At 31.0% G+C, this 24,302-nt stretch overlaps 4 protein-coding genes across 8 annotated transcripts in view; 2 read left to right on the forward strand and 2 right to left on the reverse strand.

Moving 5' to 3' along the window:
* The window catches only part of LOC138184627 (fibroblast growth factor branchless), a 214,301-nt gene extending 211,157 nt beyond the window's left edge, over nt 1–3,144 (reverse strand). For both annotated transcript variants that reach the window (XM_069122732.1, XM_069122731.1), the window contains exon 1: nt 1,652–3,144. The gene's annotated coding sequence lies outside the window, so the exon portion shown is untranslated. The remainder of the gene's footprint in view (nt 1–1,651) is intronic.
* Nucleotides 3,145–5,791: 2,647 nt separating this feature from the next.
* On the forward strand, nt 5,792–15,424 carry DNApol-theta (DNA polymerase theta). 2 transcript variants are annotated; one of them, XM_069122975.1, is made up of 21 exons: nt 5,792–7,117; nt 7,224–7,454; nt 7,532–7,785; nt 7,879–8,011; nt 8,086–8,287; nt 8,386–8,581; nt 8,653–8,822; nt 8,923–9,190; nt 9,275–9,605; nt 9,709–9,850; nt 9,923–10,166; nt 10,228–10,369; nt 10,726–12,769; nt 12,834–13,042; nt 13,140–13,341; nt 13,423–13,604; nt 13,684–13,803; nt 14,222–14,557; nt 14,626–14,890; nt 14,979–15,205; nt 15,284–15,424. In XM_069122975.1, the coding sequence occupies exons 1-21, from the start codon at nt 6,410–6,412 to the stop codon at nt 15,422–15,424; spliced, it is 6,747 nt and encodes a 2,248-aa protein (XP_068979076.1). In that variant the 5' UTR covers nt 5,792–6,409. The 2 variants fall into 2 exon arrangements, with proteins under 2 accessions (XP_068979076.1, XP_068979077.1); XM_069122976.1 differs by lacking the exons at nt 5,792–7,117; nt 7,224–7,454; nt 7,532–7,785 and having other exon boundaries at nt 7,899–8,011; nt 8,090–8,287.
* Nucleotides 14,016–18,532, reverse strand: Cpsf73 (cleavage and polyadenylation specificity factor 73). The gene has a single exon (XM_069122977.1). It carries the CDS (start codon nt 18,099–18,101, stop codon nt 16,041–16,043), a length of 2,061 nt encoding a protein of 686 aa, XP_068979078.1. The 5' UTR covers nt 18,102–18,532; the 3' UTR covers nt 14,016–16,040.
* Nucleotides 18,533–20,225: 1,693 nt separating this feature from the next.
* LOC138184811 (venom acid phosphatase Acph-1) lies at nt 20,226–24,097 on the forward strand. 3 transcript variants are annotated; one of them, XM_069123121.1, is made up of 7 exons: nt 20,226–20,397; nt 21,589–21,641; nt 21,974–22,078; nt 22,150–22,415; nt 22,545–22,701; nt 22,911–23,240; nt 23,630–24,097. In XM_069123121.1, the coding sequence occupies exons 1-7, from the start codon at nt 20,394–20,396 to the stop codon at nt 23,825–23,827; spliced, it is 1,113 nt and encodes a 370-aa protein (XP_068979222.1). In that variant the 5' UTR covers nt 20,226–20,393; the 3' UTR covers nt 23,828–24,097. The 3 variants fall into 3 exon arrangements, with proteins under 3 accessions (XP_068979222.1, XP_068979220.1, XP_068979221.1); XM_069123119.1 differs by lacking the exon at nt 20,226–20,397 and adding an exon at nt 20,760–20,823; XM_069123120.1 differs by lacking the exon at nt 20,226–20,397 and having other exon boundaries at nt 21,433–21,641.
* The last annotated feature ends 205 nt before the right edge of the window (nt 24,098–24,302 follow it).

The raw sequence follows: 24,302 nt of genomic DNA on the forward strand, positions 1-24,302 counted from the left end.
TTAAGGACGCAGCGCTGCCGCCGCGCCATTTAAAAAAAGGGGGAAACAGTTAGCTCGCTCTCCACTCTCTAGACATTGTTTAAATTGTTTTCCAACCGTTGCGTTGGTCTTTCGTTATCCGCTTCTACATACATATCACAGCTTACAATGTCGCTCTATGCGATACTATCTCGTTCCGAGTATTTTATATTTCATATCTATCGTTAAGGCTTTAACTTATTAAGACCGACTTTTACAGTTTCCATATATCGCATTTTTATATTTAAAAATCAAACGAACACTGAATAGAATATCGCTTTGTAGCAACACCAGATATTACGGGAAAAATTTCGTTTCTACGTATGACCGTTACCGATCTTAAAGGATATATGTACGTATATCTATGTATCGCATCTATATACCTATTATGATGAAAATAGCTACTGTAGACAAATAGAATATATTATTTCATTGAAGAAGACAAAGTTTCGATCGATTTGTTTAATTAACTCTTTCCAGCAGAATAACAGTATTATTCCCGTATGCTAAACTATGCAAAAATATGTAAATTCTGTAGGAAGTATTTTTGTGAAATAATATATGTTAATTAAAACAGAGATATTTTGGGTGGTATTTAGATGAAACACACACCTTCTATGATATAGATACAACTTATTTATTATATAACTTGGCATATCATAACGATGACGATTCTAAAATAACAAAAGAGTTTTACGATATTTGTAACATGTAATTGTATCGACTATAATATTTTCATTTGATTTTACGTTTCGATATATGCTCCGTTTCCGAATTATGAATTTTTTATGTATTTAAAAAAGCTGCGTGCGAGATATAACCAACATCGTACTATTTGTAGGATTTACACCGTTCAACGTTTTATAAAATACGTTCGTTATAGTTAATTTTTGTAATTTTCAAATTTCAAATTCTAACTAGTAATTTTCTACTTTTAAATATTCACCTGTAAACATCTGTTAGCGCAACGCAAACCTTTTTTCACGATAATTTTTTTTGTTTACGTCTTAAATATTTATATTTATAGTTATTAAATATTTCGACAGATTTTTCTACGATTGTCGCGATCTATTCAATGTGTAGATATTTAAATCAATTCCAGTCGAACGTAACGGCCGAGATAGATCACACGGAGGGCAGAAATGTAGCAGCATAAAGTACTTATTTCATAAAGCGCCATGTTGCGTAGTAGACTTTGTATATGTATATTTGTCTTGCAATCGCGTTACTTTTTTGTCGCTTTCCTGTATTGAACGAAACGCTAAAAAGTATGCCAAGGCGAAATAAATAAACAACTATAATATAGCGAGTATTGACATTCTTGTAATTATAAATCGTCGTATATCGTAATAGAGGTAAAATTTATCTACTACAAAGCAAACTATGTATTTAGATACGAGTACGATAACAAATATTCCAGAAAGTTCGCTTTTCTTTCGCAGTTAAAGTTTCATATTTTTGTAAATATAAGTTCGAAAATACGTATTTTTGAAAACGTTCGATCGATCTGATTTATTTTCTAGTCCGATCGCGATACAGAAGAGAGATCGTAGATATAAAAGTATTAATATCTACGAGAGAGAGATTAGAAGAAACGATAGGGTATACAAACAGCAATAGTTTCGTTGCTTACCAATTTTCTATAGAACGTACAATTTGCCATTAATCCAACAAATTGCATTGAAGAGGAAGCGTAATGCCCTCCCTATATCGGCCAATATCACAAGATTTTCTATGAAAACCGCACTAGTGTGTCGAGAAATCTTGTCGTTCTAGTCATAGCAGAAAGGAAACGGTAAATTTTACGATCCACCTATCATAAGTCAAGTAATAGATGTCACACACGTGGTGTCGCAGTTTCACGATTTCACAAACACTTAGCGCCGCTCTCGCTTTCACTAAACGATTCTCCGGCCTTTCCTATTCGAGGAACTCGTACTCTCTGGTCGAACTTAATCGTAAACTCCGCACAAAATCTGTTCCTCAATGTCAACGATCCGACACGTGGTATTTATCGAGTTCACAAAAAGAGCGTCACCCGTTGAACGCTCGTTCATTCTATTTCTCCGTTACGTAACATCGGAATTCTTGTTGCGGACTGCGGACCAAGTTCTTTTTCTCTGTACACGTCAACTTACACGATCTCTACGCGAGCACGGCGAGAAAAACAAAAAGTCTGTCTCGAGCGGTTCACCTAATTTCTCCTGTCCGCGTCCGGTGTCGATATTCGACCTTCGGCAGATCCAGTGCAACAGCCTTCCTCAGTGACGTCTAACAGTGTCACATTTACGCGCAATGGCAAAAAGCGAATCGTTAGAAACACACTGTACGTTTTATCCACGATGGAACGTTGTTTGTGGCACGAGTAGGAGAAAACACGTGGCCGATTGGTAGCATACGCGCGCGACCGAGCGCCAGCAACGTTAGTAGTCGAACGTCGGAAGCGGACTAAACGATACAAGCAACGGAATCGATTGCCGATCCATCGCCGCGGAAGCCAGTTGCCGCGGTTCCAAGCTGCCAACACGAGAAGCAAATCGGTACGGAAATCGACGACGAATCACGATTCTTTTGCGGTATCTTTGCCGGCATCGAATCGTACATCGGAGCACGGGATGTGGCTGAGTTACTCCGGTACATCCCGTGGCTGAGCAGTGAGCACGTATCCAGCGTGATACGAACAAATCGTACGTGACTATCGAGGGATCGCGCGGATATAATCGCGCGAGCCAAGGTAATTACGTATGCGTTCGATGCAGCAAAGAGAGAGTTAGGGGCGAGCTGACGTGTTCGATCGACCGATCCAGAGATCCGGGAAAATTCCTGGATCGGGCCGCGCGATCCGCTGCATCAAGGTGCCACCAGCTGCGTCAGTTTCATACACGCGAAACGGACGAGGTAAAGAGGAAGGAAGAAAAAGAGACAGAGAGTGAAAGAAAGACGAGACCAGTTAGGACAAAATGCGTGCGAATACGTCGTTGATCGAAGGACCGAAAGACCGAAGGACCGAAGCAATTGCGTCAGATGGAGCGTGAGAAATCGCGTAAAAAGTCCGCGCACGACTATATCGATGCCAGGTGACGTGTGATTAGAATAAGGTCTTATCAGCGTGAGCGTGCACGAGGTACTGAGTACTGAACCACGGCACGAGGTGTGTATCCAGTGCCGGGCCCCTCTTTACCGTACCGAAGAGTGGAGGGACAGACAGGTGCTCCAGCTTCTGTCTGTCTGCCTGTCTGCCCGCCTGTCCGCCCGCCCGACGCGACGCGTTTGCTCCACCGTTTAGGCCCCGTTCACACTCCCCGCATTATCTTATGCGCTACCGAATGCGTTTTTTGAATGATGCGTTTGAACATCGAATTAGTAGCGCAGTGTAGGCCACCACTCGCGCCTCTCGCGATAAATCCGCGCGGACTCGCGGAATATTCTTGGAAATTGGGACTCCGTTTGACTTGTAGCTAGATATATTATTTTTCAATCTTATCTCGTAGCCCTATAAATTTTTAATAAACTGGAATAGATCATAGTGGAAATTGCAAAGCTTCGAAACGTATTTGTTAAAATGTTCAGCAGCGTACAAATTTTTAAAGAACGTCACATCTTATTCAGCTTTATCTTGATTGTTTAAGCTCTGTTCACACGTTTACGATCTCTTCAACATCTGACGCAATATTAAACACCTATATCTCAACGGTTCTTTTGAACGTTAAACTAGTTTCGTGATGTAACCTGTGATGTGTATATGTACGTATATGTGCGTCGTTGAACATCAAAATGGTCTATCGGAAGATTTTTATTATTGGAACTTCATTTGTTAAACGTCACGTTGAAATGTCAATTTGCTTAGATTTTTGTACAAACGTTGGCAGAATATAGAGAAATAGCAGTATGTACCTAAAAATGATTGCAGTATGATGAAACTGTAATAATTGTTCTCTGTTCGTATTAATAGTTGAACAAGATTTTCTAATTTGATTTCATGCATTTGTACCATATCTCTTATTCCAGGAATAAAATTTTATGAAATTTTGGAAAATCTCAATCCCTTCTTCCACAGCTGTACTCTACTACTTTTATCACAAGTGTATATAATTGTTTCCATAAGATTTGTATGCCCAAAATAAATACTTTTTATTCTGAGATTTCAGTTATTTTACGTAAACCACGTTTCACGTGTCATCATATCTTATATACGCTGTTACATATATTCTATGTTACTCGATATTGTGCTCTAAATTTCATTTTTGTAAGCTTAATATTATTCTCTATATTAGCGACGTATTCAATTTTACTACCAATTACATGCCCATAACATCAATTCCCATTTCAATTTCAGTACTAATTTTATTACATTTTTGCTTACATAAAATAATAAAACTACCATTTTTTTGACATGCCTTCATCGGGACGATAAAATATTTATTTATTAATACTATCGCTAGATCGTCTAATCGTATCATTCGGATATTCCTTGGAACTCATATCTGTACTCCTTGTTCTTATTTGTCAATTAATTATTCAAGGAATTAAACAGGAAAAATACAGAAACTGAAGTACGATCATAGCGGAAATTTATTTCTAAATATTACATCCAGTGAGACTATAATCTTTCAACGTTACAACTTTCCGCTTATTAAATATAAACGACCGTCGGTTAATCAAATACCTATTTTCTTATTATCTGTCTATCATTATTTGGCAGATGCGTTGCATAAATGATTTTGAAAAATCGTTTGACAAATTTAAGTTTAACGATTATGCCGATTATAATGATATATTATGAATACCAATTAAATGTTTGGTATTTCCTACAAATGAAAATACATAGATGCCTAACTTGAAGGGTCAACGTATGTTTTATATTCGTTGCAAAACTGTAAAATTTTAATTGACAGATCAATTACGAAATGGACGTTTATCTCATTTCAGTATTTTTATATCAACTATAGAAATATCTTTAACATATTTTAACTGTTATGTTCTCGCGCATATTATATTAGAAACATTATTAAAACATTGTTGTTGCAATCGTAACTTCCATTTATTAGTAATTCTTATTTAAATAATAATAATAATAATAATAATAATAATAATACTAAAATTTATTTGAATTAAGTTTTAAACGATATTATAGTCGAGGCAAATTTCAACTATAGTTTTCGAACAATAATTTCATTACCAGGACTTTTTAAATCATAATTGAATATAGAATTTCTTTTAACTATTTTAATATCTAAATGTAAACTTGACAGATAGTAAAATAATTACGCATTACATGTACATATTACGTTTATTTTGAGACACTTCGATTATCCATTGCATTTCAACAGATTCGTTTAGAAATTTCACGATAGAGGGCATAATACATCAACTGCAACAATTTCCTAACACTTATTTATAATATTAAATTATAATTAATTTTTTCAAACACATTTATTCATATATTATAATTTAATTTCCAAAACAATTACAAAATGTAAAAAGATTAAATTTATAAATATCCTATAGCCCCTAAATCTATCTTTACACATGATACTAAAATTGTTTTCTTTAGAAATATATTTATTTTAATTGTTATTACAGCGCATCTACATATAGTAATTATGCATATTAATCATTAACAAATAATTAAATTACTAAAGTTTCAAATAATAAGAAAATGTATGATATAATTTATTCTACCTTAAAGTTCTAGGGAAATTTTAGGGTAATATCTCATGACTCGAGTAATTTATTTCGATAGATAAAATAAATATTATAAATGGATAATTCATAATATTATTTTATGTCACAGTTTATATGTCGTTTTATATACAATCTACATGCCAATAAATTAATTGATAGCGAAATAAAAAATCTTAATAGAAAGCGGCAATAATCATGATCTCACCACGCGCGATTGTACGTTAATCATATGTATTTTAAATTTAATCGACGACGTGATTTTTTTATTAAATTTCATAACAAACAAAATAGGAAAAATTCTGTGAAGAAGAATATGTGAACGTTTGCTCACTTTTAGTTATACATTATATATAATTTATTTTTGTCGAATATTTATTTTAAATAAAAGAATGGAGCATTTGTAACATTTACTCCAAATAGTATAAATAATTAATAGTTTTGTACATAAATGAAAAAATTGTATTCATATAATTATTTATTAAATGACGAATCAGACATTCAATTTTAATCGTGTACATAATTGCTTGATTTGTAAATATTGAATAGTAAAATTATTTAATTGAATTATATTAAAGCAAGAAGATACAATATAATGTATCATATATTGGAAAATCATGGATGAAAATTATACAAAAATTACTCAAAAAATTCATGTATCTAGTCATAATGATTGAATAATGTATTATACCATCTTTTGTTAATTTTAATGTATATGTTTTTAATATACAATATTCAAGTAACACAAAACTGCAAAATGCAATGCTTGAATAAAATGCCATCCTTTGGGGATGATACACTGTCTGCCTGTATTCAGGCTGAAGTCAAAAATATGGATATTACTAACAATTGTAATGATGCAGAGAAATGTTTCAAAGATAATATATTTCTCTCTAAAGTAACAAATATAGCAAATAATATCGATAAAGATATTGAAATCAAAGGAAAGTCGCATAGTTCTACTAACAGGAAACTTGCTTCAAATCAAAATAATTTAAAATGTAAAGAACTTAAAAGAGATAATGTTTTAAAATCAAAACTTGGCAGGACTAATATAAGTAAATCAAAATCAAAAAATATTACTTCCTCAAAGGAGAATCATGATTCATATAGAATTAGTAAAGAAAATGCTAATGTAAATGTGAATTGTATAAATAATATTTCTTCAAATACAAGTATATTGCCAAAACAATATAATAAATCTGAATCGTCAACCTTGCATGTTGATAATAGTAATGAAAAAAGTAATGTTGCAAATACTATTACGATTGATACAAGCAATGTAAAATTATCTGATAGTAATATTCTTGTAAGTAATAAAGAAAAATCTTCCAAATTAAATGCTTCTATCTCTATTATTCCTACCCAAGAACGAAATAAATTAGCTTCTTGGGGTCTACCACCAAACATTCTTCAGGTAAATTTATATTTCTAATAAACTTATATTAATTTCAAAATAGTTAGTTCTATCCATTTCTTAAATTTCAATTATGACACTAGGAGTTTATTTCTATATGTTATAGAAATATGAAGCACGAGGAATAGTTACTATGTTTGATTGGCAAACTGAATGCTTATCAAATCATAAGATCATTGAAGAAAACCGTAATCTTGTATACTCTGCTCCAACATCAGCTGGAAAAACATTGGTAGCAGAAATTCTTATGATAAAAACAGTATTAGAAAGGAGAAAAAAAGTGATTTTTATCTTACCATTTGTTTCTGTTGTTAGAGAAAAAATGTATTATTTTCAAGTGAGATTTTTTCAGTCTATGAGTAAATAATTTAAGAATGTTATATATGTCTTATATGTTAAACTGTAATTTTTTAGGATTTATTATCTGATAGTGGTGTTCGAGTAGAGGGTTTTATGGGTGGTGTTATGCCCGCTGGAGGATTTGCAGCAACTCATATTGCAATAGCAACTATCGAAAAAGCAAATTCATTAGTAAATCATCTAATGGAAGAAAATGAATTAATCAACTTAGGCTCGGTAATCATAGATGAATTACATCTTGTTGGTGATCCAAATCGCGGATATCTTCTCGAATTACTTCTAACTAAATTAAAATATATGACTTTTAGGTAGTTAGAATATGTTTATTTCTATGTGATGTAAGAATAATATAATCTGCTATTGTAAATAAGTACAGAAATTAATGTTCTATTTTGTTTCAGAAATGAAAGTGTTAATATACAATTAATTGGTATGTCTGCTACGCTTCCAAATTTGTCCATTTTAGCTAAGTGGTTGGATGCAGAATTGTATAAAACAGAATTCAGACCAATACCATTAAATGAACAATGCAAGGTATTTCACAAATTACAAAATTGTAATATGTTTATAATTTGAAATTTTTAATACAAATTCTTATATGTTTTTAGATAGGTAGAAGTATATATGATAATAAATTATGTCTTATACGAAACTTAACACCAATGCCAGAATTAACTATGGACTCAGATGATATTCTTCACCTGTGTATTGAGACAATATCTGATGGACATAGTGTATTAATCTTTTGTTCTACAAAAAATTGGTGTGAGAAACTAGCTGAACAAATTGCTGCTGCATTTTGTAAACTGGGTATATTTAATAATATTAAATTTTTAAATTTTAAATTTTGGCTTATAATTGCACAATTCATAATATTCATAATAATAATTCATAATCAATTTTTTTAGGTCGAGAAAATACGAAACTAGGCAAAACTTTAAGGCAGCAACTGGATACTGCATTAATTTCTGAAACATTGGAGCAACTAAAACGTAGTCCTACAGGTTTAGATAACATATTAAAGAACACAGTTTCTTTTGGGACAGCTTTTCATCATGCTGGTCTTACCATGGATGAACGTGATATTATAGAAGGATCTTTCAGGTTTTTAATTCACGTATCTTCCATCTTATATGAATATTTAGAAAAACTAATTACATGTTAAATTATTTCAGATCTGGGTCTTTAAGAGTTCTTGTTGCCACATCAACTTTAAGTAGTGGAGTAAATTTACCTGCTAGAAGGGTGATTATTAGATCTCCAAAGTTTGCTGGAAAATTATTAGATAGCCTTACCTATCGACAAATGATAGGACGAGCAGGTAGAATGGGAAAGGATACAGCAGGTAAAGATAATAAGATCAGGTAAAATAATGGAGTAAATCAATTTAGTTCAATGCATAAGTTAATGAAAGGGAATATAGGCTCAGTTATATCTTCATATAGGGGAAAGTATACTTATGTGTAATCCAACTGAACAAAAAGCAGCTGAGATATTGTTATCAGCTTCTTTGGAACCAATTGAATCCTGTCTTGAGGATTCAACACCTTTAATTCGAGCTCTTCTAGAAGCTATAGCTAGTGAGATCGTTCATACTCCATTACATCTTGAATTGTACATTAAGTCTACCTTAGTAAGTTTGAGTGATGAGTACAACTCAAAAAGTCCTTGGAACGACGCAATCAAGTTTTTAGTAGATAATGAATTTTTATTGTAAGTATCATAAAAATAATTATTTTCAAGTTTTTCTTATATTAGATGATATTTTTATACTCCATATAACATAATATTACATAGGTTGCAAAAAACTGAAGATGGACATAGGTGGGTGGCTACAGCTTTCGGTAAAGCATGTTTAGCAGCTTCTATTTCACCTAGAGACGGTTTGTTCTTACTTGAAGAACTTCAAAAAGCAAGACGATGCTTTGTGTTGGATACAGAATTACATGTGATATACCTAGTGACACCACTAAATTCTGGAAATCAAATTGGAAGTATCGATTGGATGACATTTTTAGAGTTGTGGAAAATGCTGTCAGAAAGTGAACGTAGGGTTGGGCAACTTGTTGGCGTAGAAGAACGATTTTTAACATCAGCTGTTCAAGGCATCATACGACCGGGGAAATTGGTGAATTATTTTGTATTTGAACATTATATATTAACAATTGATGTTAATGAGTGAATATATTTATTAATTATGTTCACTAAGTAATGTAAATTTCTATTTTCAGCTTAGTATACATAAGAGATTTTATACTGCATTAGCATTACATGATTTAGTTCGTGAAGTTCCCCTTACTGTAGTTTGTACAAAATATGGCTGTTGCCGTGGAGTTCTTCAAACTTTACAGCAATCCGCTTCTACATTTGCTGGTAATATTTCTTACCTATTATAAGAAAATATTTAATTGGATGATATTATAAATATTTTAAAATGGTCTTCAGGGATGATCACGCAATTCTGTAAGCAATTGGGCTGGGGCTGTCTAGAATTACTAGTCTCACAATTTCAGACACGGTTACAGTTTGGTGTATGTAGAGAGTTATTAGATCTATTGCGTCTCCCAATGTTAAATGGACTACGCGCTAGAAGTCTTTACAAGCATGGAATCACATCTGTAGCAGAATTAGCTACTGCTAATGAACTTGATGTTGAACGTGCACTTTATAAGGCACTTCCTTTTGAAAGGTACATCAATAAAATATTTTATTGATTCAACAAGAGTCTATTATTTGAAATTATATTTTAGTGAAAAAGAACAGGACGGTGAACACGAATCGGAAGCAGTAAAACGAAATAAAATGAGAACAGTATTTGTCACTGGAAAAGATGGTTTAACGCCTCATGAAGCTGCAATGATGTTAGTTCACGAGGCGAGAACATTAGTACAGGTAACTAACAGTTATAGTTTTAAAGATTGATATTTTTGAATGATTTTATACCTTAACCCCTTGCCATACTTTGACGAGTTTGAGTCGTGATGAGAATTTTGAGCCAAACCTGAATATCACGAGTCTCACTCGTGGTCTTAATCTCGGGCCAAGTATGAATGTCTCGAATGGTGTCTTTTTTCTAAACATGGGCGCTGCTATCTCGCACTCAGTCGCACGTTATAATGTTTCAAGTTCCGACACTCTGTCTCCGCCGCTTCGGCTCCTTTCTCGACCATTCGGGCGCAATCATTGCGCCCGGATTCTTCCGAGTTAAATGGTATGGTAAGGGGTTTAATATTGCACTTGATTTGCAGAATGAACTGAGATTGCAAGATATGTCATGGAAACAGAATGATCAACTGGTCATTACAAACAAATCTAATAGCGAAATAAGTTTATATGAACAACAAGATAGATTTCAAGCAACAAAACGCACAAATGTAGAAATAAAACTTGAAACTACATACAGCAATTCTAAAAATAAAGATAATTTAAGCGAAATTGTCATACAAAATAAATATGAAAAGAATTCATGTTCAATAACCAACGAGAGTATGAATAAGAATGTCAATTTTGTTAATGAAAAAGAAAGCTCATTAAATCACAAATCCGATAAAAATAAAAAATCTAAAATTGATGAAAATGTTACAAAAAATATTAACGATTCTAAATGTAACTTAGAAAATAATACATTGCAAGAGATAAGGCATGATGACTTAAAACTTACTGATCAATTGTTACAAATAGACATTCCTGAATTGTATGATACTCTAGCTGAGGAGCTATCAAGTAATTTCTTTGAAAGTAGTAGCCCTAAAATAACATCTGCTTCAAGACGAAATAGTGAATCATTACTCGATTTCGACGATAGAAAAAAATGTTACTATACCCGAAATGTTACTATTAAACACTCCATTAATGAAGACCAAAACATTCAGAATGTGAATGATATACCCACTAAGAAAATAAGAATTTCGGACGAAACAAGCACTAAAGTATCAGCTTGCAGAAATACGATTACGCATTTATCTAGTTTTCAAAATGATATAAAAACAGAAGTTCTTTCGAGAAGTCCTAGTCTTTTTGATGATAGTTTAAATCTCGATACACAAATTTGTAACGTTCTTGAACAAAATATCGTTGATTCTCTACAATTCACAGAATTTGAAGAAACTAGATCATCTGAATCCAAAGTAACAATACAGGACAAAAAAGATGTAAAGTTACAAATCACTTCTAGTACTAACAACAATGAGACAGTCACAGAAAAGAATGTGGAAGATAAACATATAAATACGAATTCTTTAAATTCACAAGTAAAACAGAGCACACTTTCGTGGAAGGATGATTCTTGGAATGAAACGAAAAAACTAATGGAGAAGTTAAATCAAATTAAAGATAAAAATAACCATAATATATCAGTTAAATATAACATCAAAGATGGAAAAAATGCAAATGTGCAACATTTTGTAGAAACCAATGAAATAAGTAGTACGACGTTAGAAATAAGAAAGAAATGCGATATGAAATTTGAACGAGCTATGGATGATTATATAAAAAAAGGACCACAGAAACGTAGACTGAGTAATGTACAAGTTGCAAAGTCACCTATTGCAAATGTCATGGCTTTTAGTAAAAATGGCGGAACATTGTTAGATTCAAACAAATCAGATTTAGATGAAATTGTTATTGCTTCCCAAAATATAAATTCACCTGCTACAAGTAGCAAGTTACAAAGTAAACTAGATTCTGTAAGGAAACAGAAGTTGTATACTCAAAAAGTTTCCGATCGGATATTTGATGATAAAAATCATGCAACTACTGTTTCAGACAGAATAGAAATTGAAAAATGTAAAATCAAATCAAAATTAAATGAGATACTTTTACAAAAAACATTAACCAATAAAAATTCTAGTATGGACAGTGCAATTTCGAATTCAGACGAAGATACACCCATAAAATCGAAAAATTTTTTACAAAAGTCTACATTTAATTTAAAAAGCACTCAAAATAGTCCTAAAACGTGTGTAAAAACAAATGAACTTGCAGACACTGTAAATGAAACGACTAATTGGAATACATTAAATATTATAAAAGTTGGAAGTGATAGAGCCACATTTAATTTATTTAAGCGTGAAGTGATGCAAAAAAGATATATTGCGTTAGCTTTAAATTGTGAATTGTATAATGATAAAACTAATAATATAGGCTCTAAGATCATCGGTCCTACTACTACTGAAAGAAAAAAGAGGTCTAAAAAAATGGAAAATTATGTGCATGCAGAGAGAAAATTATGTGGTGCTGCTATTGCTTGGGAAAACAATATTGCATATTATATTTCTTTCTCTAATGAACGAGGTATTTAAAATTATGTTAATATTAATTTTTCTCCCTCTTAGTTTCTAACACTATAAATTTTCAGATTTAAAAATCCCAGGCAAAGATCAAATGAAACTATTAAAAGAATTGCTGGGTAACACATTTTTGTATGTAAAATGCTTTGCAACTAAAGAAATGTTTAAAACCTTGTATAGATGCTGTAGTATTACCGCAAGTTGCAAATTTTTAGACCCAAAAGTAGCAGGTTGGCTGCATCATGGGAGCAGTCGTGAAAAAACATTTCATGAAATGGTAAGCAATATGTACAACTTTATTTTTATAAATAAATTTACATATTATATTAAATTATGTTATAATTTTACTATATTTAAATTAATACACAAAACAGGTGAAAGAATATTTTCCACAAGGATGTTTCATAGCTAAAAGAATAGGTACATGTTATGATGTAGGACCTGGATTGTATATCGAAAGTGAAATAGCAGGAGAGCTCAGAGCATCTGCAGAAGCTGTACTTACATGGCATATAACAGATAAACTATTAGATAAGTTAGAACAACAGAGTCCAACATTACTATACACATTTAAAGGTAATAAATATAATGAATATGCTTCATTATTACTCTATCTCATATTCTTTTACATTTTTGAAACATTAAATATATTTTCAGATATTGAAATGAGGACAGTGACCTTACTAGCTTGCATGGAATTAACTGGTTTAGGTGTATCGTTAAAATCATTACAAGATTTGTCTTCCATCGTCCATGAAGAGATGATGTCATTAGAAGAACAAGCATATGCATTATGTGGAAGAAGATTCAATTTTTCCTCGTCTAAGCAAGTTGGAGAGGTTTGTAAATATATTAATGAGATAGATTGTTATTCGCACAGTTGTTTGAATTTAATTACTAAATTGTTAATTGTTATAGATTTTAGGTTTATACAAGGGAAAAAAGATTAGCGTTAATAAAGCTGTATTAGAGCAGTCTGATCATCCAGTATCTAGTCTTGTTATGTCATGGCGTAAATTAAGTGCAACTCAATCTAAGGCATGTATAAATTAAACAAGTTTTTGATAAAATTAAAAAACTGAAATTACGTGTATAAGTAAACGCGAGGATTCTTTATGAAACAATGTGGAATAAAATTTTTTCACCAAAAGCTTCGTTTCCAGGAATAGTAAATTTGCAAATTTATTTTATGTATGTGCCTGATCAATTCCTAATTAAACATGTTCAAACTCTATTTTCTTGAAGATGAAGCTTTAAACAGGAAAATTATATTCCACATTTTTAACTTATTTTCACATGTATATAGAATAACTTTCTGCTAATTGTTTACTTATACTCAGTCAATAATTAGCCAAGTTCAAACTTTTCGAAAATTAAAACTCGAATGAAAAAATGTAATTTTACTCCATATATTAATTAAATAATTCAAAGTAAAATAATGAAATACATTTTTTAGATTATTTATCCAATATTGAATCTAGCTCAACACAGTTCTCGTATTCACGGTAATTGTATTACATCTACATTAACGGGTAGAGTTTCGATGCATGAACCAAATTTACAAAATGTGCCAAAGGATTTTAATTTTAAAGACAATAGCTTTACAATAAGTGTTCGAATGGCATTTATACCAGCAATAGGCAATGTTATGTTGTCAGCAGACTACTGTCAACTTGAATTGAGAATATTAGCTCATTTTTCAAAAGATATACTATTATGTGATATTATGCGGAAACCAGGTGATATTTTTAAGAACATTGCAGCCAATTGGAATCACATATCTGAAGATCAGGTAAATACTGTATAAACAATTTATATTGTTAAAAATAATTTTATTGACATATATTGACACATTAAAAGGTTGATGATAAAATACGTCAGCATACAAAACAATTGTGCTATGGCATGATCTATGGCATGGGAGTGAAAACACTTGCTGAGAATTTATCAGTAGATGAAGTTAAAGCCAAAGAATTTTTAGAATCTTTTATGAATGCGTACCCAGGTATATCTAAGTGGTTGACTAATGTATTGGACGAAGCACGTACAAATGGTTACATAACAACTATCCTGGGAAGACGTAGAATGTTTCCTGAATTGACAAGTACAAACCCAGTGGAAAAATGTGGGTGTTCTTAAATATAGATTGGTTTCCATAACAAAATTTTTCATTTAATTAGGAATAAATTAATGTAATTTTTTAAATCTCATAGTACAAGCAGAACGCCAAGCAGTGAATACAAAAGTTCAGGGTTCTGCAGCTGATATTGCTAAAAAAGCAATGGTGAATATCGAAGAAAGAATACGAGTCGAGTTTCCAATGGCTACAACCATTATGCCTAGTAGCAATCCTATTCGTAAATTGAGAAGTAACAGTAGAGAAGCACAACAAAGAGGTGGTTATCTAGTATTACAACTCCACGATGAACTTTTATATGAGGTCAGTAATAGCTTTGTATCAGTTTTCTATTTTGAATGCTTGTATTTTACCATTTCTCATTTCTTTTCCTTATATTAGGTGAATATACATGATTTAAACCAAGTTGCAAAAATAGTAAAGGAATCAATGGAACAAGTATGTCAACTTGCAGTACCGTTGCCTGTGAAACTTAAAGTTGGACCAGCATGGGGGGATCTTTCTGAATATACTATTTGCTAATCTACTAAGTTTTTCTATAAGAAAATATTTAGTATTGTCTAATTGTTTGAATTAGGTACTTGAATAAAATTTTTTTATATACACTTTTACACGAAAAGGTAGTCAATCATGTTTCAATTTTTTTCTGTGACTTATAATATTGTGCATTTTTGCATAGATTTATAGCAAAGTGAATTGTATGTACACATTTATTCTGTTTTTTATCATTTTTTTTTATATCGTAATATGAAACAATGAATTGTATATTTAAATGATATAAATAATTGCATATTTCAGAAGATTAAACCGAAATTTAAATAATAAGTTAATATTTAGTGAACATGAATTTTCAAACAATTTTTACTATTTGAATCATATTATATAAAGTATCAAAATTTATATGATACAAAGTTTAAGATTCAAATTTATACAAAAAAAGATTAGAATATTAATTTTTATACTTTTACTTATTAATATCATTATTTTTGTAAAAGTGTATAAGTAAGTGATTGTGTTGTGTAATACCATTGAATTGTATAAGAAATAAAAGTCTTTGTTGTTCAACATTTTCTATTAATGTACATAATAGTAATCTTGTAAGTATTATATCCTATATGTAACTTAAAAAAAATATTTCTTAAATTGTATCACAGGGAGGTGCAAGAGATTGATGTAACTTTGTTACTGCTGTTTGTACTATTTGTTGAAATGTTTCATCTTCTTTACTGGTGACTTCTAAATTTAATAAATCTATATGTGCTTTTTTCCCATCAACTGTTACATACAGCTTTTCTCCTTTAAAGATCTTAGGAACAGAGTCCTCTCCAAACATTTCTTGTAACATTTCTATCAAACATTCTTTAAAATGCATTCGATCCATTTTTGTAGGTGCTGGTAATACTTTGGGTGGCTGTTCCATCATCTCAGCTTGTAATATTGCAGTCAAAACAGAATCTGCGTACATATCATTTACAGGTGTTGCGATCCACTCCATAGTAACAATTTTTCCATCAATTGTGACATCAATATTTTTAAAAACACGTAATTTTTTATCATCTACAACTTCCAAGTTTCCAGCAATTTGAGTTAGAAGATGTTTTAATACTGGTAATGACGCTGAAAAATAAATGCTCTGTCTTTGAATAACTTGACTCATACTCATGTCCGTATATTTTGATAAGTCGCAAGGTGCTAGCATATGATAATTGAAATTTCTTTTCACTAAAACCCCAGATAATGTCTGTCCTGGTTTTGGTGTTTCCATTGCTAATGTGCCCATTACTTTGGCAGTTTTTTCCCCCCTAAAGTATAATTCTACAGCAACAGTATTTCTTGGATTATGTATTTCCATTGTTGTATTGGGATCATCTTCATATTCTCTTTGCAATGCTGCTTTTAATCTACCCATTTCATTTTGTTCCCCATGCACAAGTACAACATGTGGTGGTTTTAAAATACGTATGAATTCTGAAGTTTGTTGATAATCTGTATGTGCTGAAAATGATATATAGTCAACAGACATTTTTAATGGTAACTTTTGTCCAGACATGGTTGTAATCTCTTCAGGTTCTGATAAAATAGTTTTTGCCAATGTTCCCTCTACACAGTAACCAGCAATTATAACTCCATTTTTTGCATCTGTACACCAAGATTCAAATAATTCCCTTGATAGCCCACTTTGCATCATACCAGGAGAAGCCATTACTACACACGGTCCAATATCTTCAAAATGGTCAATTCCTTTTAAATTGGAGATATGTTTAAATACAAAAGGATTGTTAATAGCTATTTGCCTTCTAATTTTGTCGTTCATTGCATTTACATAAGTTTGATAAACAGCCATACACTTCTTTGCTAAAGAAGAAGCATAATAAATGGGAATTTCATGAAGTTCAGGATGTTGACTCCAATATTCATCCAAAATAAGGAGAAGTTCCTGTGCTCTACCTAATGCAAACACTGGTATTAAACATCTTCCCCCTCTATTAACAATTTCATGAACTAAATTTGTAAATCTTCCTTCACGATCTTCCCTTTTTTCATGTATATGTGTACCATAAGTAGATTCAGTAATTAAAACATCTGGATGAATATTTGGAATTTCAGCTGCCATCAAATGTCTATCTTCTTGTCGACTAAAATCCCCAGTATATAAAATTTTAACACCTGCTATTTCAATCATAAACATAGCAGCACCTAATACATGGCCGGCATTATAGGCCCAAAATTTGATTCCAAACACATCTTTTTCTTCGTGGAAATTGATAGTTTCTATTTTGTCCATACTAGTTTCTAGGTCAGATTCAGTGTATAACATTTGTTCTGTCGCAATGTTACTAACTTTAATATAGTCGGACAAGAGCCAACGATATATGGCTTTAGTGGCATGTGTCATAAAACATCGTCCTTTAAAACTGGTTTTTTGTAAAAACCATGGTAAGGCTCCACAATGGTCCAAATGAAAATGAGAAATTAACAGTAAATCAATCTCATCTGCTTCTACCAAGTCCACAAATGGTAATGCATCCATGCCAGATAAGCCAGGATGTATACCACAGTCTAACATAATCTTTTTGCCTTTAAATTCTAACATGATACACGATCTTCCTACTTCTTGGCCAGCTCCAAGTGGTCTAATCGATAATAAATCACTTTCTTCAGCTGGCACTTGTGTTTCTGGCTTTCTTTTCACAGACATTTTTTTATAATTTTATGATTATCATCCAATCATAAAAATTATTCATAAATCACATTCTCATGTATAATTTGTTCCAATTATGTTACAAATGACACACGTTTTTTCTTATGTTTATTGGCATTGTTTGTACAAACATATCTTATTGTTACGCCAGAAAGAAAAAATGAATCTTCAATGATCATATACTTAACTAATAAGTAGCGCGATAATAGAGGTTAGAAAATTGTACTTCAGATTTAGTGGTTAAAATATATGAATGATATTTTCAATGAAATTAGTTAAACAAATCTAATCTTCTTCTCTGTTACTCGTATATTACAAACAAAATATTACGTTAATATTTAAATTTATTTCAACTTTTAAAACGTAAGTTATGTTATTGTGTACGTATAGAGCAATTCAATACCCACTTACAAGCGCTACAATTACAATATACTACATGTGGAAGCGTAAGTATAAAATTTAATATAATTTCATTTACATGCACAATATGTACATATATCATTACTAACAAATATTTTAATTCTTATAACGGAAATGTAAATATGTAAATTTATACCTATATTAGTTTCTCTAAAAAATGAAATATATTTTATTTAACTTGATATTAAAGAAAGAAATAAAATTATACTCTTCGTTTGAATTATTCATAAATTTTAGTAGAAAAATAATTGGAAATTTCCACTCAATACATAAAAATATTTATATATTTCTCCAAAAAAGATTATAAGTAGTAAATGTTAAATACATGTAAGATTAACTTTTAAAATTAGACGTGTTAAGACTAAAGATTATATACTATAAAGAATTATCTGAATTTCCGTTAAACATAAAACCACGATAGATTCTTAAACCAGGAATTTGGAAATTTTTCTATCTTCCGCTGTCCTTTTTTACATTTAATACAACGATATAATGACTTGAGCTTTGTAAAACTTTTAAATAGAATTTCAACCTTAAAATAGTATTTTTAATTGGAACAGGCTTAGAATAACATCGGTTTTAATTAAATAAAAGCGTTACAAATTAAAGGCTAAGCTGGATTATACATGTAAAACTCGTACCTTAATCGCCAACTCGAATTTTTCATTTCCTTCCCGTACAAGTGTCTAATATCCATATGTATTTGATATCCCACGTTAGAATGCACAACTTTTGTAAACTATGTGCAAAAGCAGTTGTTTTAATTATAAAAATAACATAGATATTTAACTTTTTGTTCGAGACGAAAAATTACGCGCACTATTCAAAATTTCAACCGACGCTATCAAATTACAAATACTTGCGTACATGTTACTGTCGACAGGTGGTATCTCTACGTTCTATTCAATTTTAACAAAGCGCGCGAAAATAAATCGTTCTATAACATATAATTTTATATATTACATTATTTGTATTATCATATTATTCTGCCTTTTTATTTGTAAGTTACATATCATCTCTTATGTCCTTGTAACGATATGTTTAATTCAAAACCTAAATATTTCTCATTTTTATCATTTCATTCTCGCTTGATTCAGAGATGATATAAAAAATTAAAATAAAAGCAGAAATATATAAGATAAAGAAGAATATAAAAAATTAAATACCAGATTAAACAAATTTTGACGATTTATACATAGAAAATTGGTTTGAAAAAGATAAATGTGACATTGCAGATACATATGCCTACATTATTATATGTACTTAAATTAATAAATTTATCATATATACATATATAAAGCAATAAAATTTATATCAACGATATTTAATGAATAATAGGTATCTATACACATACCTCTTAGTTACCAAAAATTATTAATTGTTGGAAACGTTTTGTATACTTTGTCAATATGTATCTGCAACCGGAAAAAATATGTGAACTTTAACCGAGAGTAATTTAGTTTAACATTGAAAGATGGCGCTTTTACGAGTACTGTCTGGATGAAAACGCGCCAGATTAGATTTCAATAAAATCTGAAATATTTATAACATTCACGAAGATCATATCACGTAAAAGTATTATGTATCTTTATTTTCATATATTTGATATTATGATATTATGATATATTTAATATTTGGTATGTAGTCAAACAACCGTAACCTTGCGCGGAGACTTATATTTTTATTTCTATCAGCTGTCGATCGCGTAGGTATTTAACAAAGTGGGGCCATAGATTATGCTAGTAGTTTAACGGATTATTACTCGTGACAACGTAATTCCAAGATAATTGGCAATCAGTTTTAACTGTATCTATCTACTAACGGTATCTAAGTGCGTTGTGTCTTCAAGAGCAAAGTTCACACTTTAATATGAGTACGTAAAACATAAATACGTCATTAAAATTACTTACAATGCCGTATTATCGTCTATTTTGTCTTATATATAGCTCAACATTTGATTATATAATTTTAACATTTGATTACATAATGTTGACTGGTAGAAACTCTAGGTCGCATCAGGATACGTGTATAGTGCTATCAAACGTAGCTCGATTTCTACTGCCGCAAATTAATTCAAACATTACGATATCTTCGAAACATAAAAATATTATATTCGAAATATAAAATAACTGATTTTCATTTTAGCTTTTATCTTTATGAAGAGGTTACAAGCTTCTAAGAAATTTGTCAATTTTCTTAGAAGGATACTTACAAAGGATATAATCTAGCGACTACACTGTATACTGCGCTATGTACATTTCGCAACTATCACTCTTGTTTGCCCATTTTTCCCCAAAGTGTATGTATATTTAAAACTACTTGAAAAATTTGAGAAAAACTTTTAAGAATTTATTCTAAATCCATAAATGATAACGATACCTGATCTTATTTATTGACGTTAAGATAGATAAAAACATTATCTTTATTCGAATGTCTAAATTCTGAATTGATTTCGTCGTTCGTATACTCTTTATTTGCTTATTTTTCCTTTGCGATTCGCATCTGAAACTATTTAATTAAAATTTGAAAAGAGAATTTTATGAATTTATTTCAAAACCGCCGAAGCAATAAAAGACGTATCTTTATCCAAATATATAATATCATCCACGTATTTTTTACTATGTTTGCAATTTAATTTTTTTGCAATAGACAAACTTTCTTACTACTTTACAAATATCAACAGATGCAAATATGATATTCCATAAGTTTAGATGCTACTTCAAGAAATGATCGGACATGATATATTAATTGTAAATTTAAAAAATGTTAAATAATTGTTTGTTAATTTCGACCTTTTTATATATGTATTTCGTTATAATTCATCAAGTTCAACTTGTAGTACAAGTTGAAATAGCAGTACACGCGAAGGAACCGAGATGCTAAAGGTCACGAGTATATGCTAGTGCAGTGTCGCTTCAGTTTAAAATAGCGTATACAGTTACGATTCTACAGCCAAACGGTTCAAGCACACAGTTATTTTAAAGCTTCTATCTTACAGACTTATTCTTTTCTCCGCCCATGTCTCGCATAAAATTAGTCCTAACGATAATTATTCTTCTGATAGGTTCATTTTGCCAGGTAACAGATGGGGAATTTAGCCTGGAATTGGTTCAAGTAGTAAGTATTAATTGTTTATTTGATTTCACTTTATCCATCTTTAGTTGTTTATTGTCCTAATAATTCTTCGGGTTGTTAATTAAGATGAGATTTCCTTAAACTACATTTTAAAATTTATATATTTTAAAGCTGTTTACTTTGTAATTACAATTTATCAATAGTCATTCGATAACGAGTTATGTTTTAAGTTATCATATTAATCATGAAAATGTAATATTCAATAACAACAGCGAATAGTTAATAATACAATTGGTACTAAAACGAAGAATTATTAAGAAAAATTAAGAAAATATCTCGATATATATTATTCATAATTCTTGGAATTTCCCCAGTTATTTAGACATGGAGATAGGACACCACGTGAAAAAGAAATATCGCCGGTCGATTATCATAACATATCAATTTATGAACCGTGGGGTCTTGCTCAACTGACGAACGTAAGCGGCAATTGCGAACGTTACACGATAAAATAAAAATGTTATTGTTATAATAAATAAACTGTTTTCAGAAAGGAAAGATGAGAGAGTATCGGATCGGAACGATGTTAAAAGAACGTTATGGTAAATTCTTGGGAGATATCTATCATCCCAGCGACGTTTATGCGTACAGTACGGATTACGACCGAACGAAAATGTCCCTTCAATTGGTGTTAGCTGGACTCTATCATCCAACTCCACTGCAAACGTGGAATGAAAATTTATCGTGGATGCCTATACCGATTTATTATATGCCAGAGAAGATCGATAATATTCTGAAATTCGATGTTTCCCCATTGTAAGCGTTTAAGACATTTTCCTGTTGTTTTATCATGTATCGACGAAAGAGACGGAAATTTAGAAAGAACAATAGAGAAACATATGGAGAATGCAAATGAAAATATTAGAGTCAAGATATATGTTACAGATATATGAAAGCTGTAGACGAAGTTAGAAATACGGAAGAGATTCTTCGAAAACTACTATCCTATAGAGATCTATTCAAGCTGCTTAGCGAAAAGACTGGTCTGAATATAACGACAACGTATATGGCATATGAAGTATACAACCAACTTGTAGCAAAGGTATGAGCAATTATTTGTTATGATCTGAGATTATAAAATTATTACCTTTTGAGTAATACCTGGTAACGATTATAGCGAAAATGATTTCAAACTCAAGAATTTTGTTCTAATAATTGAATCAAAGAAACGTATAATACAGTTGATAAATTTTAATAATTTAGATTTGAAAAAATCGGGCAGGATGTATGTATATTAAAATAATTTTGCAGGAAACCATGAATCATTTATTGCCAGAATGGTATACCGAAGAAGTTTCCAAAAAGCTGCAAGATGTCGTGAAAATAGAATACGAAATACGTTCCTACACGCCGCTTTTGAAACGATTGAACGGCGGTGTGATTATCAGAAGATTCATTGACAATATTCGAATAAACGAGAAACGCGATAGACCAAGAAAAATTTACTTGTATAGCGGACATGAAGTAAATGTCGCTGCTGTTGTGAGAGCGCTCAACTTAACCGAGCCTGAGATACCGCCTTATGGATCTGCGATTATATTTGAGAAACTGAAGGACCTAAATAACAAGGTCTACATCAGGGTAATTACGTTTGATAATTTATCAATGTACTATGTATATAATCGAATTAATTTATTCAACGGGCTAAGACAAAATTAATACGAAGTATAGTAATACCAATGCATTAACTTAGTTAACGATAAAATCGATAAAGTTGCCGATTAATATATATTCGTACGAAGATGAAAGGATATAAATTCTTAGTAATTAAAAGTTATGAAACGTAATTAATCGGGTATGTGTAATTATGGTTGGCAAGAAAACACGAGATAGCAAAAACTATTTTAGTCATAATTTAGTTGGTTGTTGCACGCATATTAGACAATGTGTTCGTTTGTTTGGATGGAACAAAGATTAATTCGTATTTTAATTTATTATTATTCAATTATATGTATTATTTTTTCTTTTAGATGCTATTCTGGAACGGAGTTACGGACGAATTGAAAGTTTATAAAATTCCAGAATGCGACGAAATTTGTCCATTTGAAAAATATTTAAATATCGTAAATGACTTGCTTCCATCGGACGAAGAAGTTAATCACAAATGGGATTATTTATCGAAAGAAGAGTTACATAAACTATATTTCGAAACGTTTAATGTTAATTAAACGTTGGTTATGTTATAACAGCGATATAATTGCGACACGAAGTAACGCTTAATATATATATGAAAGATATATATTAATGTGAAAGATAGAAATATGAAAGATAGAAATTTCTTCGCGAACTATCGTAAACTAATGACGTAACATAGCAAACTGATAACAATATATACTTATAATATCGAGTATTTTCAATCTAAGCTCGTTAAGAAACAAGTTGACTTATATTCAATGAATAATCTTTCGAAACAATTTCAATTTTGTTTGTTTTATCACGCGTATTCGATTAATTTTTGAGAACTTGTTCATGACACATTTTATATCTTGACTCAAGTTAAAACTACAATTGCCGAATGTATTATGTACAACCGATGGTAATCCGCAACTATTATCTTAACCGATGATTATAGTCAACGCCATTTTACCTTTTACCGACGCACGATATAATTATTTATGGTAAGTTACCTTTGCCGATATTTAA

Source organism: Bombus flavifrons, chromosome 11, assembly GCF_040668555.2.
Source record: "Bombus flavifrons isolate JBK064 chromosome 11, iyBomFlav1_principal, whole genome shotgun sequence".
NCBI classification, from domain to species: domain Eukaryota; kingdom Metazoa; phylum Arthropoda; class Insecta; order Hymenoptera; family Apidae; genus Bombus; species Bombus flavifrons.

Coding starts and splice junctions, on each gene's coding strand:
- LOC138184811 (XM_069123119.1), top strand. CDS start 20,775: ATGTACATTTCGCAACTATCACTCTTGTTTGCCCATTTTTCCCCAAAG. Junction 21,642..21,973: donor GCCTGGAATTGGTTCAAGTA/GTAAGTATTAAT, acceptor GAATTTCCCCAG/TTATTTAGACATGGAGATAG. Junction 22,079..22,149: donor GTCTTGCTCAACTGACGAAC/GTAAGCGGCAAT, acceptor AACTGTTTTCAG/AAAGGAAAGATGAGAGAGTA.
- Cpsf73 (XM_069122977.1), bottom strand. CDS start 18,101: ATGTCTGTGAAAAGAAAGCCAGAAACACAAGTGCCAGCTGAAGAAAGT.
- DNApol-theta (XM_069122975.1), top strand. CDS start 6,410: ATGTATATGTTTTTAATATACAATATTCAAGTAACACAAAACTGCAAA. Junction 8,012..8,085: donor CATTAAATGAACAATGCAAG/GTATTTCACAAA, acceptor ATATGTTTTTAG/ATAGGTAGAAGTATATATGA. Junction 8,288..8,385: donor TGCTGCATTTTGTAAACTGG/GTATATTTAATA, acceptor CAATTTTTTTAG/GTCGAGAAAATACGAAACTA.